General features: G+C 42.7%; 1 protein-coding gene across 2 annotated transcripts in view; it reads right to left on the minus strand.

The window, feature by feature from the left end:
• The window catches only part of net1 (neuroepithelial cell transforming 1), a 66,937-nt gene that overhangs the window by 38,139 nt on the left and 10,927 nt on the right, over positions 1-17,871 (minus strand). The window contains exon 1 of one of the 2 annotated variants that reach the window (XM_034074752.2): positions 3,097-3,307. The exons of the other annotated variant lie outside the window; for it this stretch is intronic. Coding sequence (XP_033930643.1) covers positions 3,097-3,221 — 125 coding nt within the window. The 5' untranslated portion in view covers positions 3,222-3,307. Of the gene's footprint in view, positions 1-3,096; positions 3,308-17,871 lie in introns of those variants that run through there. 2 annotated transcript variants of the gene reach the window in all.

Here is a 17,871-nt window from a genome sequence, read left to right on the forward strand (position 1 = left end):
CAGCGATTAATCTAAACCGGTCTTCCGCCCAGTGACTCCTCACTGCTTTATCTCAACGATTTATAGAGCGAGCAGACGAGCGTTTATGTAACGAGAGTGTTGGGAAGTCACCAAGCGTTGATGCGCTGAGAGCCGAGGCAATGAACTATGATCTAGAAAAACCTGAAATTAAATTATCACACGTCAAAACCGTCTAAGACATGATTTAGATATATAAATATCTACTGGGGTAAAATACTCCATTGCTATTTGGTATCCCCGTCTTCGCATCCGTCCCCGCTCCTGTGAAACTATGCAGCTCTGAAACTCGTGTAAGGAAGACACCTGAGAAATCTATCAGTTCATAAAAACATTTGTCCTCATAACGTGACTCATCGCATGAAGACTATCCTGTTACCCATGATATGATCTACTCTGAAAGCTGATAGTCCGTCTAACGCGTTCATGAATTGTCTCTGAATATTCATCACTCACCAACCCAGGGGACAACGGCCTTTTGACACTTCACCTGGTTCCGTATGTTGAGGGAAGTGTTGCTAATAAGCTACGGCGTTAGCATTAGCATGCTAGTAGCCATTTTGCTAGAACATTCTAAAACTGACAGTTTGTCCTTTTGTCCTGGTATTAAGAAGGCACGCACAAACACTCAGTTAATATCATGATTTGTATGACGGTAAGACCTCACTTACATGTTTTATTAAGTGTTCTATGAAGTGAAAAACATTTTAATTTTAATGAGGCCAAAACCCACCCTAAAAAACCGTGTCTTGACGATTTACAAGCACAATGAACTTATAATGTGGAGTTCACAAGTTTTGAACCATTCTGTAGAATTCTGCCTTGCTGCCTTTAACCAGCTAATAACAAAGAAAACCCCCTGCCAGTGGAGTTAGTACGAAATGCAAAAGTCACTCTGGTCATATTTTCTCTGCAGTCAAAGCCGATGTTTTTTCCCGTAAACATCGTTCCCGAGGTCAACTCTTGGGTGATGTTTTTCCATGTTTGTCTGCAGAGTCGGTTAGCACGGGGCAGGGCTGGCACACAACATGGAAAGCCTTTGAAAGGAGTCCAATGTAAACGATGGCAGGGGTTTATTATACCAAAGCATACTGATTACTGTTATTGAAGTTGGCCGCCAGTCTGAGAACTCACAAGATAATCTAATTTGACTGATTCAAATGAGCCCCTCTCCAGTACTGGTCCCATTTGTGGGCAATAGATTGAAGAAATGAAAGAGACAAGTGTTTGGGTTGCCTGGATGCAGAATCTCAAAAAGTACATAGAGAGATAGGGTTAAAAAAAACACTGCAGAGCAACAATTGTTACTGTTCAAAGAAGGAAAGTTCACCCATAGCGAACTGTCATTATTTTAAATTAATTCTTAGGGATTTTACATGGGAATAGGTGGTCGAGATTGGGGTAAAATCTATGGTTTTGTGCCGAAATGCAACCTTCAATTGATAAAAACTCGAGTCAGACTAAGTGGATAACTTCCAAAGTTACAGTTATTCGTACGATGTATGGTAACACTTTATTTTGATAGTCCATCTGTTGACACTATTACATTACATGTCATTTCTTTGTTAGACGCTTTTATCCAAAGCGACTTGCCGTACTTTTCGGACTACAAAGCGCACCTGCATATAAGCCACAGCAGCTAGATTGTCCGTCTGTCTTGCTCTCGTTCCGTCTCTCGGTTCCACTTTTACTTTGGCGCGCGACCTGTCTCACTCTTTTCCGGCCTCCAGCTCTTCCTGCTGGAGCCCGCCGCTTAAAGGTGGCGGGCGCGGACCGGTCATAGAGCCCATAGCGTTAAAGGTGGTTAATTTTACCTGTGAAATGCATAGATTTAGGAGGTGGCCGTTAGCTGTACAAAAAAAAAATGGGGGAAAAAGTCGCGGCTTATAGTCGGAAAAGTACGGTACATACTCAAGTGTCTTGCCCAGGGACACAACGGCATGCTGACTGAAGTGGGACTCGAACTTGCTATCCCCTGACTCGAAATCCAGCACACTATCCGCTGAGCCACAGCCTCCCCCTATAAGTCATCAGTTGACATTCAACAACACCGTTTCAACAGACGAGTAACATACATTCAACTACCTGCCATAAGGTCCATCTCAAGTGTTGATCTATAGATTTTACAAAAAGTGTCTGTCAACTTTTTTTTTTTGCAACAGGTTATTAACCACTATTCGACCTTACTATCTGTAGATTGTGTCAGCATGTTCTAAATTGACAATCAACAACTCAAAATCTACAATCTACAATCTACAGATAGTAAGGTTGAACAGTGGTTAATAACCTGTTGCAAAAAACATGTTACTTGTCTGTTTGAAAAGTGCTGTGAATGTCAACTTATAAAGTGTCAACCGATGGACTATCAAAATAAAGTGTTACCCAATTAATTTTTCCTTTAAATTTGAGGGTTTTTTCCCCACAGTGACATAGAGTATAGTAACCGTTGTTGTGCAAGTATGGATTTTTATAGACGAGCTTTTTTCTGTGGTTTACTTATCTAATCCTGTTTGAAAATATATTTAAGTTAACACAACAATATATGATTACCAGCTGATATAGACAGAAACAACACAGAAATACATCAATTCAAAAATGAATTATAAGCACACGACTGAAAATAAACCAATACAGATAATACAATTATTTTTTGTGGAGATAATTAACTATAAATAATGTGTTACAAGCAACAGGAAATTAAATACAATAGAAAAAGACACAGCCGACAACCAGCTCTTCCTTTAGTGGCGCACTGCTGACATCTAGTGGCGTTTTGACGCAACTACAACATCTGCAAACTGTTTTAAACTACATAAAACTCATCGTATGGATGGATGTGGATTATTTGGTAGGTTGTTAAACAAAACGTATACTAACTTGCTTATTTATGACATTAAAAACCTTAGTTTAAAGACGATACACAGCTAAGTAACTTGAATTTACTGCCACAATCTGTCAGACTTTAGCATGCTAGCCACCTTTAGCTCAACTGTAACCGGACTAATAGACTGTTTTTGGCAATGGCGGTTTGTTTTTCGGTTTATCACTGGAGATGTGTAAGATTAAATAAGCACTTACCGTCTCAGACTGCTGCTGTTTTTCGCGAAGGGAGACTCTTCTTCATCAACAGAAAACTTCCTCCTCCAGTTTCTGGAGCTTTGTTGTCTTTTTAGTTTCTCTGGAGCTTCACCGGTTTCTCCCATTTGACATGTTAGAGTTGTTACTACCTGCTACTGAATGGGTTTAACAGAATAACAACAACACATATATTCTACTTATCTACCACAACAGCGGAGACAAGTGACTTTTTTTGAATATGGCGGAAGTCCAGAAATCGACCAATGAGAAGAGAGCGGAGGAAGTCGTTGCTAGGATATAAGGTTAAGTGGGCGGGACCAGAGCGGTGATTGACAACACAATGAAAATAATACAATCAACAGTTTGGAGTGATTTAAATACATTTAAGGAATTACATAATAACACGGTTTAACCTGAACTTCATTCGACATGTATTGAATCAGCGAATCAGAGGCTATTCCTAATCCTCCGTGGCAATGGGTTGAATCAATGAACTCATTTTGATCCTGTTCATATTCACAGAAAAGCAAAGACACTGCTATTATTAATTAGACCATAAGTCAATTTAACTAAATCCTGTCTTGCTTGCATGATTTTATTATTATTATCAAAAAACACGCACACATCCAGTAACAGGTATATTTTAGCCAGAGAAGATAAGATAAGAGGGAACTTTATTTATCTCCTTGGTGAATTTCAGGCGTTTATAGCAGCAACAGGGTCAGAGTTAAAAACAGGATTCACACAAGGTAAAAATAAAGACAAAATACAATAAAACATTAAAATAATAATACAATGTTGTGCGCGGACACGCAAGGCTGACGTAATTTCCATTAGTCTGCGTTTCGTCTAGTTTTAAGCGGAAGAACGAAATAAATGATTTACTCCGTAACATTTTTCGTATTGGAATAAACTTCAGTGTTTTTATGTTTTATTCCTAGAATACATGCTGAAAGGATAAGATGTGTTTTGTCAGTACTAGTACTATTTTATAAAACATTCTCTGTTGTTTAAAGGTGACATGTCATGCTTTTCCGGTTATTACCCATCCCCTTGTGTGTTATGAAGGTTGTTATCATGTAAACGGTCTGCAGAGTCTCAAACCCTCAAAGAAAATACACTAACACAGAAAATACCTGTCTATGCTGCCCCAGAACGTCACCTCTTTTTCTTCCTGGGTACAGTGACGTGTCCATACCCAAATGGACCCATTGGACCAATCCGTGGAGCCGTTACGTACACACACACTCAATCTTTTCTCAGCTGCAGCTCCGCCGATTTCTCCTCCCTGACGGCGGGACGCGCCGAGGCTGCGTGTGTGTGAGTGTGTGTGTGTTCGGGCTGGTTTCGCGCTGGGTTTCGCTGTGTCTCACTGTCTCGCAGACGGCCACTGGGCTCATAGGGAGGGGGGGGCAGGAGCTGGATGAGAAACCAATGTGAGTTTGGAAAATTGCTCAATATAAATCTATTCTAGTAGACCTCAACAATGGAATTATGATCAGTGGAAATGGCATGGGACCTTTAAGTGTCTGATACTTGATAACCACGAATACATAATATGAAAAAATGACAAGTAATGACATCACATATATGATATAGTCAGACACTGTGTTATTTCAAATACACAGTGGGCCAAAATAAAAATAAATTGGTACTGAGGGCCGGACTGGTTCAATGTTTATTGCAGAACGTATTGAAATGAACTTATTGCACATATTAAACCTGGAACTAACAACGCTTAAATTAGTGCCTATAAAAACAACATTACACATTAAATAATCAGTCGCATTAATTTCTCATGGCTCTATCTGCAGCTTCTCCAGAGTCACTTCTTATGAGTACATTTCCCCACAGGCCAACAACAGCTTCAACAAAACTATTCCCCTCAAAGAGAAACCAAACATGCCCTGCTGTCGTGAGAGACAAAGGGCAGAAGGAAGCATCCTTTGAAGTCAGTGTGCTGCTCTGAGATGCTAGCTCAGACACTTGGCGTCTCATCTCGGGTGCAAGGTCATCAATGTTTGGGCTCAGGCTCTGAGCGGAGGAGACCCTCAGGATGGAGGGAAGGTGCAATATACCGGCGGGCCAGATCTAATAGGAATTAGAAATTATCCTGCGGGCCGAAATTAAATCCACCACGGCCCTGATTTGGCCCCCGGGCCTTGAGTTTGACACATCTCTCCACCAAACCGTCCACTCAGCTCCCCCCTCAATCCCTTGTCAACTGCCTACAGGACATAACAAACTGGATGTCATCAAACCTGCTCAAAATCAACAGCAATAAAACAGAGCTCATGATTGTGGCTCCCAAGGCGCAGCCCAGAAGGTTGGAGACCTGCTTCTCTCCATTGAAGGCTGCTCCATCTCCCCGTCCACTGAAGTCCGCAACCTGGGAGTCATCCTGGACACCACCCTCTCTTTCCAGGCGCACGTCAAATCTGTCACCAAATCCGCCTTCGACCATCTCAAAAACATTGCCAGACTCCGGCCTTCACTCTCTGACTCTGTGGCAGAAACCCTCGTACACGCCTTCATCACATCCCGTCTGGACTACTGCAATGGAGTCCTGTCCGGGGTTCCCAGCAAAACCCTGGACAGGCTCCGATACGTCCAGAACTCTGCCGCCAGGCTTCTCACCAAGCCATGGCAACACATCACCCCCACCCTCATCCACCTCCACCGGCTGCCGGTCGAGTCCCGGATTCAGTACAAAACCCTCCTCCTCACGTACAAGTCCCTCCATGCCCTCGCCCCCCAGTACTTATCGGACCTCCTCCATCCCTACACCCCTTCTCGGAGTCTGCGGTCCTCAGACACGGGCCTGCTCTCCATCCCCCGCTCTCGCCTCCGAGCTGTTGCCGACAGGGCGTCAGTGTTGCGGCCCCCACCCTCTGGAATGCACTTCCTGCCGAGATCCGTAATGCTGCCTCCCTGGACATCTTCAACCATCATTAAAAACACACCTGATCACCCCGGCCTTCGGGCCCGAGCCCTTTTCTGGTCCCCCGGCTTCCTTTATTTATTTCTTTGGTTTGCCCGTTGATTGTCTGTTTGCTTTGTTTGTCCACCATGTACAGCGACCTTGGGTCCCTTGAAAGGCGCTATATAAATATCATTTATTATTATTTTATTATTATTAGTCTCCGCCCCACTGGTTCCGTCCGTTACCAGAAGCATAAACCACACCTACTCAGTTAATAACCCATGTCCATTTCGCCGTGTGTAAATGGAGCATCACGTTCCCAGGGAATATAGCATTACAAAATGGATATTCTCCATCAGGGAACGAAGGTAGGCTTACTCAGGCTACCTGTCGTTTATAAAAAGTAGAGATCGAGTCTCACTTGTTAAAAACGATAAAGAGAGGGGAACAAAAGGCCGCTCTCTAAGTGCCGACAGGCAGGAGAGAGGGCGGGAGACATCCCTCAAACACAAATGAATAAAAGAACGGGGGGAAGACCAAGATGCAGCAGTGCAAATGTCTTTCACTGTCATTCCTCCATGCAACAAAATGCGTACATGAAGCGCTACGTCATGAACGCTAGAAATCATACCCTCGTGGGGGCACGCTCATGTGATTGGCTTAGAATGGAGGAGAGATCTGATTGGCTATAGATAGAAAAAATTACAAGTACGAATCGGCTGACCGTCAGGGGAGTCTCAAAAACCCACACACGAATCCACAGCGATCCGTGCACAGAAAGCGGTTTGTGTTGCAGGTGCAGGTTTTAAACGGAAAACAAATAAGTGAGGATCAAAAATACATTATGTAAAACCTTTTTCTGTAATTGGATTTTATTTACATGTATATGAAACGGAACCCTAACCCTAACCCAAATCTGACTCCATATCACTCGCGTTTATGTCCAAATCTAGCTAGTTATATGATATGACTGCCTGCTTATCAAAGGACACCTAAACAATAAACGTTGCTTGGCAACGGCTTGTGGCCGCAAAGTATAGCGCAGCATTATGCATATGTTTATAGGAGGGGTCAAAATCCCATGCTCATAAAATGCTCATATATTTTTTTCTCTTCATTCACACCGCCCCTAAATAAAGAAACCAATTTTAGGAAAAGTAAGGGAGTTTGATCAGTGTGGGTTTTATATTAACAGTTACACATATTTCAAAGTGTAATAACTGCAGTAGCCTCCCTGTCAGAATGACAAAGATCCTCAGTGAAGCACGAGCCCATGTTTCACACTGTACTGAAAGTACAACTTATTAAAAGATCAGTTCAATGCAACTAATGTCGTCTCTGTGTTGTTGCATGATGTTAGAATTGGTTTGCCATGAATTTAGTGATGGATTGTAAACATTTGAAATGTAGCATTTAAGTGTTTCTCAGTTACAATGTTGTTGTTTTAATAAATCAGACACTGATGGTGCAGCGCTGCACTGCACCTCTTTATAGGCTTTTTGTCCCTAACAAAATGTTTTTGCGCCGATTTTTTTCAAAGGGGGAACATTATTGAAACACTGGTGTTTGCTGTTCCCCTCTAGTTTGTGCACACAAAAGCATTTTACTTGACCGCCCTTCCAACTCACACAATCTTCACCATTTCACCCACAAATATGATAGCATCAAAGATATTGTCAAAGACACGTGCACGTGTTGAAACGTTGAAAGTACATTTGTTATAAATGTTGTCGTATCCACAGAAAACAAGGAGGCTGCCAAGTAAAACAAAAAAATGTGAAACACACACACATTCATAAATATATAAATGTAAGTAAAAACATTAAATATATATAATGTGTGTTCTGTTTTATTCTCAATTTATATATTTTTATTTATACATTTATTCATTTATTTGTTTTTGTATTCCTGTATTTATGAATTATTTATTGTTTACGTGTGTCATGTTCTGTCCTCCACACCTGTGCGTCACTGTGTGCATAAAGGTACGAATTAAATCCAAATCACATCACAGCGAGACCTATAGTTGGGCGTTCATTGGTTTAAAGACACATTGGTGGTCCAGACTCCAGAGGTCAAGGTTCAACACGGGGAGGGGACATGTGTTGTCTTCTGCTATGCGGATGTTAAATCTGGAGAGATTGTCCCCACCACTTTTCTAACAAAGTGACGCTCACGTATCTGCTGCTAGAATATCTCACAAAAAGGCATGGGTAAAAATGCAAGTGTGCATCCAGTAAGTTAGCATTCATTTACAACAAATATGGGGCGAAGCCTGCGAGCTAGTTCAGGCAGTCAACTCGAGCACCAATGATACATGAACACGTGACGCACCTCGTCCCTCTGACAACCAACCAAACACATTCTCCTAAACATGGCGCTCTATTGAAGCTGCCAGGTCTTCCTTCCTTCCTCGCTACGCTGCTGCTGCTGTGTTCACTTGCTATTGCTGCGTTCATGTTCCTGCTGCTGTGTTTCATGCTGCTGCTGCTCGCCTGCCCCCCCACCACCCCAGCTCCACCTGTAGGCTCGGGGGATAGTTATCTAATCATCACCCAATGTTCTTTGTAAATCTGTGGGGTGATGAGGCCCGAGCCGAGACCAAACTCAAACTATATGCTGCTTCTAATAAACACGTGAGTTGTCGGACTGAAATCATATTTAGTGTAAAATATACTCCATATATTGATTGTGTTGGTCAGTTTACAAACATTTCTGTGTATTAATGTTCTATTAAAACTGCATATTTATCTATAACACAATCATTTACCTTTGTTTCAAGGAAAAAGGTCAATTTTACATCAATGGCAGAGAAAAAAACATTTGTTATTATGGTAAAAACCTGAACAAAAGTCTTCTTCCTGTCTTTCTAACAGGATTTTTGTATAAAACATTTCATGGGTTACAGGAAATAAAACACACGAAGCATTTTCCTGTGAAATCTGGCCTTTTTATTCACTTCAAGCAGCTCATTACTTTACATACATCACCCTCTAGTGGTGATCAGGAGGAACTGCAGTAACACCCACTTGTTGCTGGCAGTGTAAATGATAACTCTTTTACACAAAAAACAAGGACGATGTAATATAGCTGAGCTCAAAATATAATCCATGCATGGTAGAAGTGAAAAACAACATTTATAAGTATCCTTCAAAGTCAATAAACAAAGACACAGTACTTCCTTCTTCTTGTCCTGTGTCCGCCTCCCAGATGCCTTGACCCACAGTTTTATAACCGATTTCTAATGGTGCTAGAAGGCTGCAGCGGGCTCTAAACACCAGGAGAAATCAGTCATCTTTTAGAGGAGAGAAATATGAGGAGGAAGGCCAGATCCTCCGGAGACTCACTCACTGCCATGTGCTGTCCTCCTGTCGCCAAGAACACTGATTTCAAATGGTGCTAGACAATGGGAACATCTAATCCACCATGGGAAACCAGCTTCTGGGGGAAGATGTGTTTTTGGCTGCAGCAGCGGTGAGAAGGTAGGGTGTAAGCCTCAGTAGTTCCACTTATATATTGTATTTTATCAGCTCTTTTGGGAGATTAAAAGGATAGTAAATGTTGCCTCATTAAGGATGGCATGCAGTTGAATCCTCTCCCTACCTTGACGAAGTATACATGAGCATATATCTGTTTACCATTGAGAGCGCGTACAGAATAAACAAAGTAGTTCAAGAAAATCATTTAAAAAAACATACATTTGTGTGCCACTTTGGTTCAGTATCATTTGGCATACTTACTTACCTGACCTACCTTTCAATAGTGGGATTTTTGAGGGGATATACGAATATAAAGTGAATTAAAATGAACAAAGATATATAAAGTGGGTTTTAAACTACTTTCATATTGGGTAAATAGATTGTCGATTGTCTGAAGCAAAGAAAGACACTATTATAAGACGGATTTGAATGAAAATCTGTGCATACATTCATGGTCTTCAGAGGGTGAATTGTATTACACTTGATTGCTACCATCTCCTCCCTCGCCACCTTAAGTTAACCCTTAAATACTTTTATTCAAGACCAAATTCTGCAAATCCAACAACATTCCCATTAGCCCCAGTTTCACATCTTCCCGAAGTCTCCTCACTCCCTTTAAGTAAAGTAAAACCGGATCGAACCCCTCCAAACCAAATCAAACGTCTTGTTCCACACCTCAGAGAAGCACATCGGAGGAATGTACAAACAGAGTGTGTGTGTGTGTGTGTGTGTGTGTGTGTGTGTGTGTGTGTGTGGTGTGTGTGTGTGTGTGTGTGTGTGTGTGTGTGTGTGTGTGGAGGCCTTTGTTTCCGTGACACGAGACACCACACACACTCGGCTGTGGGAACTGGCTCCCAGCACTTATGTAACTGGACAGGGCGTCATGACAACAAGCCTACAGTAAACGCTCCATTGTCCTAGTGCAGTGCTTCTCAAAGTGTGGTCCACTGGTGGTCCGTGAGCGCCCCCTAGTGGTCCGTGAGTATATTGGTAACATTTCACATTTGAAATAAATAAGTTTTCTCGCGGGAATATCTCTGCAATGGAGCGAGCTTAAGTTTCACTTTCGATTGCGTAATATAGCCCAGCGCAACACCTTCGTCACACATGTTGCCACCTGTTTGTACAATGTCCAGGTGATTTGTAATCTGTTCTAGAAAAACGATGTGTTTTTGGAGTTAGGTGGTCCGCGAGTGTTTTTTTATTGGTTAAGTCCTTGGTATGAAAAGTTTGAGAAACACTGTCCTAGTGGGTCCTTACAGGTGACTGATGGAGGTAAAATGACCCATAATGAGTGTTAGAGGGGGCGATAATTGGGGTTTAATGACGGCATTAGGGTCGTGTGGGTGGACCGCTCAGTGAGACGTAAACACAGTGGTGCAAAGTAACTTAGTAGATTCACTCTAAGTACTGTAGTTGAGTACAATTTACATGAGTATTTCAATTTGTTGCTACTTTGTACTTCTACCCCACTACAATTCAGAGGTAAAACATGTACTTTTACTTCACTACATGTATGTAATACCTTTAGTTACTTAGGATTAATGATGTGAACTATAATCAACCCTTACATTCACTTATCCACGCACTTTACTGCATCCTGTAATTCTGCCTATGGCCACAAGGGGAAGACATGCCATCTAGAATGCTAACCTGTGAAATATGAACTATGGTGATGTGACTTCCTGTCGATCCACACAAGAGAAGATCATCTCTCCTGCCACTAGTTTAGGCAAGGTCATTTAAAGGTCATAAAAGCACACTAGAAGGTCACTTTAATGGCTGTAATTGTCGCAAATACCCCTGTGAAGAAGAAGTCAATGTTTGATCAAATGTTTTTAAAAAAAAACGTGTTCTTTCTGTGTCGTTGAATGTGTAAAGCTACTTGGTAATGAAACCGATTCTGATTCTGAAAAGGAAAAAGCCGGGGGCTAACGGCAATCCAGGACCAACACCCCCCCACCAGTTTAAATACAGGACACACACACGCACGCACACACGCACGCACGCACGCACGCACGCACGCACGCACACACACACACACACACACACACACACACCATTTTTGCTCTCTGGGGAGAAAGGCTTCCTTGTGGAGGTGAGGCGGTCGCTTGTTTTCAGCTCTCACTCCGGCTTCCTGTTCTATTTTCTCCCAGGAAGTGCCACACAGAGACAGGGGCACACACACACACACACACACACACACACACACACACACACACACACACACACACACACACACACACACACACACACACACACACACACACACACACACACACACACACACACACACACACACACACACACACACACACACACACACACACACAATTAATGATCCCCCTCATGGTGACCTGCATTTTGTCCCCATAAGGGAGGCGAGTCCCCACACGTGACTATGTAAACAGATGTAGGTCCCCACAAGTATAGTAATGCTAGTACACAGACACACAGACACACACACACACACACACACACAGACACACACACACACACACACACACACACACACACACACACACACACACACGAATGGCAGTCCCTGGCTCCCACGGGGTTACAGTGATGTCACCTGTCAGTCCTCGCTGTGCCTGGAAAGAGATAGAGAGTTAAATAACGACGATGATATGTTTAATACAAAATGTAATTATCGTAACAGTTTTGCTGAGTCATGGTGCAATACTCCACTGTGCTCCTTTTATAACAAGTCTGTTTTTGGGTAGTGGACCCCCAGGAAGCGAGGGGTAAGTGGATGGATGTAGGGATGGATACATGTGCGGATGTAAAGGCGGGTGGAGCAGCATTAATCCAATACATGCACAGGATGTTCACGACATTTAGCATCAAGCGTCGGTCACACTGCGGCACCAGTGTCTGAACCACCTGCCACGGGACGCATCATCACACACCTCCAGGTGGGAAGGAGGGAGAGAATGTGTGTGTGTGTGTGTGTGTGTGGGGTGGGTGTGTGTGCGTGGGCGAACTGGGTGTTTTATTGACAAAGCATAAAGCAGGATTTCACATTTTCCAAGCGTCCTTTAACAAACAGTATTCCTGCCAAGCGCACTGTTGGAGTTAACAGACCACTAGCTTTACCAAACCATCAAATATCACAGACAAGTGGAACGGACAGAGAGCCAGTCAGATGTGAGAGGATTTAGTGGTTGATAAGAAAATGAAACACACATTTGATTGGACTGTGTCCCAAGGAAATTAACTACGGAGTTGCTCGTAGCTAATCGATGTTGAGAACTAGGGGATAGTTCTCTCATGTCTTGGTTTTGTCTTCTTCGCAGTACATTCCCACTTAGCCTGAGGTCCCTGGATCCCACTAATGCCTTGACTGACTATCATCGTTGCTGCCAAAGACGTAGGCACGATGGTGAAGTGGAATAAAACCCTCGAATAGTTTCCTGTGACAGAGAAGACAGACTAGGCCAGTGCTTCTCAAAGTGTGGTCCACGCCCCCTAGTGGTCCGTGAGTATATTGGTACAATTTCACATTTGAAATAAATAAATACATTTCAGTTTTCCGCACTCTCGCGGGAATATCTCCACAACGGAGCGAGCTTAAGTTTAACTTTCGATTGCATGATATAGCCCAGCGCAACACCTTCGTCGCACATGTTGCCACTTGTCGTGTTTTTTTATTGGTTAAGTGGTCCTTGGTGTGAAAGAGTTTGAGAAACACTGGACTAGGCTGCACGTGAATCCCCCTCCCAGCTGAGCCGGCAGATGTCAGGGCCGCCGACCTGATACTGATCCTCCCTTCCCGTCAAGGAACCTCCTCTGGGTGTGGGCCATCTTATTGTTCACACATATAGCTTCCAGGAAAAGTAGCTTCAAACGACTAGAGAAGATGCTTCATCGACTCAACTGCGGGGTTTGCAGACGCTGAATCACAAAGCAGAGACCCCTGAACTGTCGTTATCTATTAATACCACCTCGACCCCATAAAGAACACTAATAGGATGCTATCAAAAATGACGGTTGGACGGAAAGTTGGCACAAACCGAGCAATTCATCATTGGGAAACCAGGTGTCTGCAATGTGGGGGATATGCGTGCATGCTCTGGTTATCAAGTGTATGTATGTGTGGGTGTGCACAATCTATAGCGCTGCGTACTTGAATACGCCTTCTGCTCTTTGAATCAATGAGCTCTTTGACTTCCCAGAGCCCGCTGCAGACCTCCAATCAGTTAAAGAAGCAGCTACTGACAACGCTGCCGCTTTCATTTAACAATGCGAGGGCGCTTTCCACATGCTACGGTTCTGTTCAGACCAAACCGTCTGAACCCCACGGTCACTTTTCTCTCACTGTGGCCTTGTTCTTTTTTTACAGCAAGTCCTGCACCTGGATGGTGAAAACTCACAAGCATGGCTAGAAGGAGGGTGCAAAGACACACAAGCTAAATGCGCCATCGCTGTAGGTGCCATAACACTACTTAGCTCAAGTTCAACTTATATTTTATTGAATTTTGTCAGAAATATTACAGTGACTCACTCACCAGATATATTATCACAAAGGTTTATAGCGCAATATGCACAACATAACTATCAAACACGACATACAATAGAAGGAAGGTTTGTATTACCCAAATCTAAATCAAATATGGGACAGAGAACAGTACAGAGTCGTGATCAGCTGGAACTCTGCACCGGTTCACATCATTCAGGAAAATTCTCAAGTACATTTCAAATGGTTGCTAAAAAATTATTTAAGTATTACAAAGTACATTTGAACTGTGCCTGTGGCTATGTATGCATATATTATTATGTACACTTATTTGTATTTACTTTTGTTTGGCCTTAGGATGGCGATAATTGGATGACCATTTTAGTTTCACTTCATTTCGCTGTAAATAGCATGAAATTATGAGCCGTTTTGTTTTAATTTTGTTGTATGTTTATGTATGTTTCGAGAGTGTGAGGACCCCAGGAAGAATAGCCAACGCTCATGCTAGTGCTAATGGGGATCCTAATAAATACATAAAGACATATTGAAGTTCACTGATCTGGTTACATTTAAAACGGCACAAATCATGTACAGAGCCAGACATAATCTACTTCCTCGGAAATTAAAAACATTGTTCCTTTGAGAGGAAATCTACATTTTAAACAACTCAAGGTCAGAACAACTCTGAGAAGTATGAGTTTAACAATCTGTGGGGTGACTTTATGGAATGGTTTGGAGCAGGAGTTAAAACAAAGCATAATTCAGTTTAACAGGATGTACAGAAACAATGAAGAAGGTAATTGAAGATGAGAAATGATTGTATATGTTTGTATAAATGTAAATGTATGTAGGAATAACTTGCATAATGATTTAAAGGACAATCATTGATCAAGTAAGGGGTGGGAATTAATAAGCATTTGCTTCCTCCTGCTCCCTTTCGGACACATAGGATTTATTAGACTTTTTTTTGTTTTTTTGTTGAATATACAAATATTACCATGAATGTGGATAAATACTGTATTATAACAATATGGTATTCTGTTTTTCACATTTGTTATTTTTTAATCTGTTCGAAATAAAGACTGAAAAGAATCTATCGCATCATGGTTGGGTTTAAAGGGGCGCTATAATATAACCCTTTTTGCGGTTTTCCCTTTCCTTTAGTGAGTTTTTGTTCAGGTCTGCAAAGGCTAAAATCCCACCCCACCAAACAAGCCTTCACTGGACTCCTTTGCTAACATCCGTAACTAGAGATGTCCCGATCCGATCACGTGATTTTCAAAAGATCGGAATCGGGAGGAAAAAAATCGGGGATCGGGATTTTTTTTTTTTAGAAAATATTTTTATTATTTTTATTTAAAGGTGGGTTAGGTAAGTTTGAGAAACCGGCTCGAGATCGCTAGAATTTGAAAATACACAACCGGAGAAAATCTGCCACTTCCTCACAGAGCCCCTCCCCCAACACACACGAACGCGCACATGACCAATGAGGGCACGAGATAAGTTTGTGCCCCGAGGGAAGGCTGACAGGCAGGTAGGCTGACAGGCAGGTAGGTTGTACTTTTTACAGTATTACGGCTTCTACAGATGACATTTTTGTATGGATTTTTTGTCAAAGCACTTCAGATATTCATTGCTATCGGGATGTTAAGAGCATTCCATGGAATATAACAAAAAGTGTATCTCGAGCCGGTTTCTGAAACTTACCTACCCCACCTTTAAAGTTACAAAACAAAAATGACCATGTTCACGTCTTAAAGTCATCCTGAGGACTTAGATTTGGTTTAAAATTACACAACATCATGGATGTGTTGCTTTCTTTGGGCTTGTTTTCAGACCTGGTTGCTTTTTCTCTGAAATCTGGCAACAGAGTGGGCGCAGTGTCTAATAGTAGCAGTAAGCTAACGAGAGGCTACGTTCAGCTGGTGACTCGGGAGTCGGGACGGAGAAAATGTCAGGAGTTTGGAAGTGTTATGAAATTGAAAGCGAAGGCAGTGTAACAGCCAGATGCAATGTTTGCAAGGCAGAGGTTCCGCGTGGTGGAAAGAACAGAGCTACGTTCAACGCGACCAATCTAACACGCCACCTGAGAAACAAACACCAACAACAACACGGCGAGTACACAGCGGCCACTCGGGTAACGGCACTGAAACAACCGACACTTTCAGAGACTTTCAAAGGAAAGAGAAACTGCCCCAGAACAGAGAAAAGGCCAAAAGAATAACAGCCAAGACAGCTGAACTCATCGCGTTGGATGACCAGCCGTTATCTTTTTTCTCTTAATGCATTGCATAAAGATGGGATCGGGAAAAATCGGTATCGGCAGATTGTCAAAATCAAATGATCGGGACATCCCTATCCGTAACTATTGGTTAGTGCTCTAAAACATTGTACTTGATAAACTAAGGGGCGGGGCTAACCAATCAGAGCAGACTGAGACAAATAAAGAGCTTCATGAACATTAAGGCATCGCTACATGTCACCGTAGAGACACTACATACAGATATGAACCTGAAAATGTGCAGAATAGGTCCTCTTTAAAATCCTGTTTTCATAGCTTCTTCAATTGATTCTCTTTTACAGCATTACACCCTGGATCCGTCAAACGTCGCAAAGTAAATCAACTCATAACAAATCCTTCCAGCAAACATCACAGCTCATCTCCGGATACATTTCACCAACGACTGGATCATGAATAAAAGTCTCGCTGTTTCTCCCATCGCTGCACCACATTACCATGAAGCGTGTGATGCTGTAGCACGGTGTACGTAAAGCCTCGGGTTTCTGGGTGTGTTAATGTGTGTCAGCGATGCGGTTCAGACGGAGGTCATGCAAAGTAAAAACCTAGAGGGAGGCCGGCACGACAGCAGTGTGTCGATTAATGCTAATTCAAACACTGCTGATAGCTGCTACACACACACACACACACACACACACACACACACACACACACACACACACACACACACACACACACACACACACACACACACACACACACACACACACACACACACACACAGTAGTGTAACAGTGCGTTTTACAGTTCCCAGCGGCATAGATTTACTCTGGAGTTTGTGCTTTATTTCCTGGCCTGGTTTCAAACTGTAGTCTATATTTAACTTCCTTTGTGGAAAACAAAGACATCCCAGACGGCACGAGTAAGGCAATGCGGTGTGTAAGGCGGCAAGTTTGTTAAGCATTGTTTCTTGGAGGAGACTTTCATTTCTTTCTGTGGATGTCAGCTGTGAGAGTGAAGTAACACAGCAATGATACTTAGTTATCTAACCCAGACACAACAACTTGTTCTGATTGTGTTCCAGTCCGCCATGTGCCATTACCCAGTGAGATACAAGTTTATTTCATGACTAATATTCTAAATATGCGATGTGATAAGGGCCAATGAATTGGTCAGAAGTCAGAAAGTGGGATAGGTGAAGCTATGACATGATGTTGGGACTATACAACATCCAGAAGTCACAAGAGTCATATTCCAGGGAAGTATAAACTCCATGGCAATCTGGGCTGTACCGTCGCTCCAACACATTGTACGTGATTGGCTAAGGGGCGGGACATCTCTAAGCGGTTGACCAATCACAACAGAGCCGGCGAGCTAACCAATCAGAGCAGACTGGGCTCTGGTTTCAGACAGAGGGTGGAAAGAGGTGCTGCAGCACAGGCAGTACGAGAAAAATAAAGAGCTTTTTGAACATTAAGGAGGCATGTCCCAGGAGAGGCACTACAAGGATGACGTAATCCTCCTCAGAATATCTTGCTTCCTGGAAAGGAGAGTGGGCAAAAATCAAAAAGCCTTCCTTCTGAAGAATCTCAAACATCTGGCTTTGTTTGCCGACAGGTTTCCGGGAACACATCGCAACTCCGGTCCGAGAGAAGCCCAACCCCTTAATGGGACC

Source organism: Pseudochaenichthys georgianus, chromosome 23 (genome assembly GCF_902827115.2).
Source record: "Pseudochaenichthys georgianus chromosome 23, fPseGeo1.2, whole genome shotgun sequence".
Lineage (NCBI taxonomy): Eukaryota > Metazoa > Chordata > Actinopteri > Perciformes > Channichthyidae > Pseudochaenichthys > Pseudochaenichthys georgianus.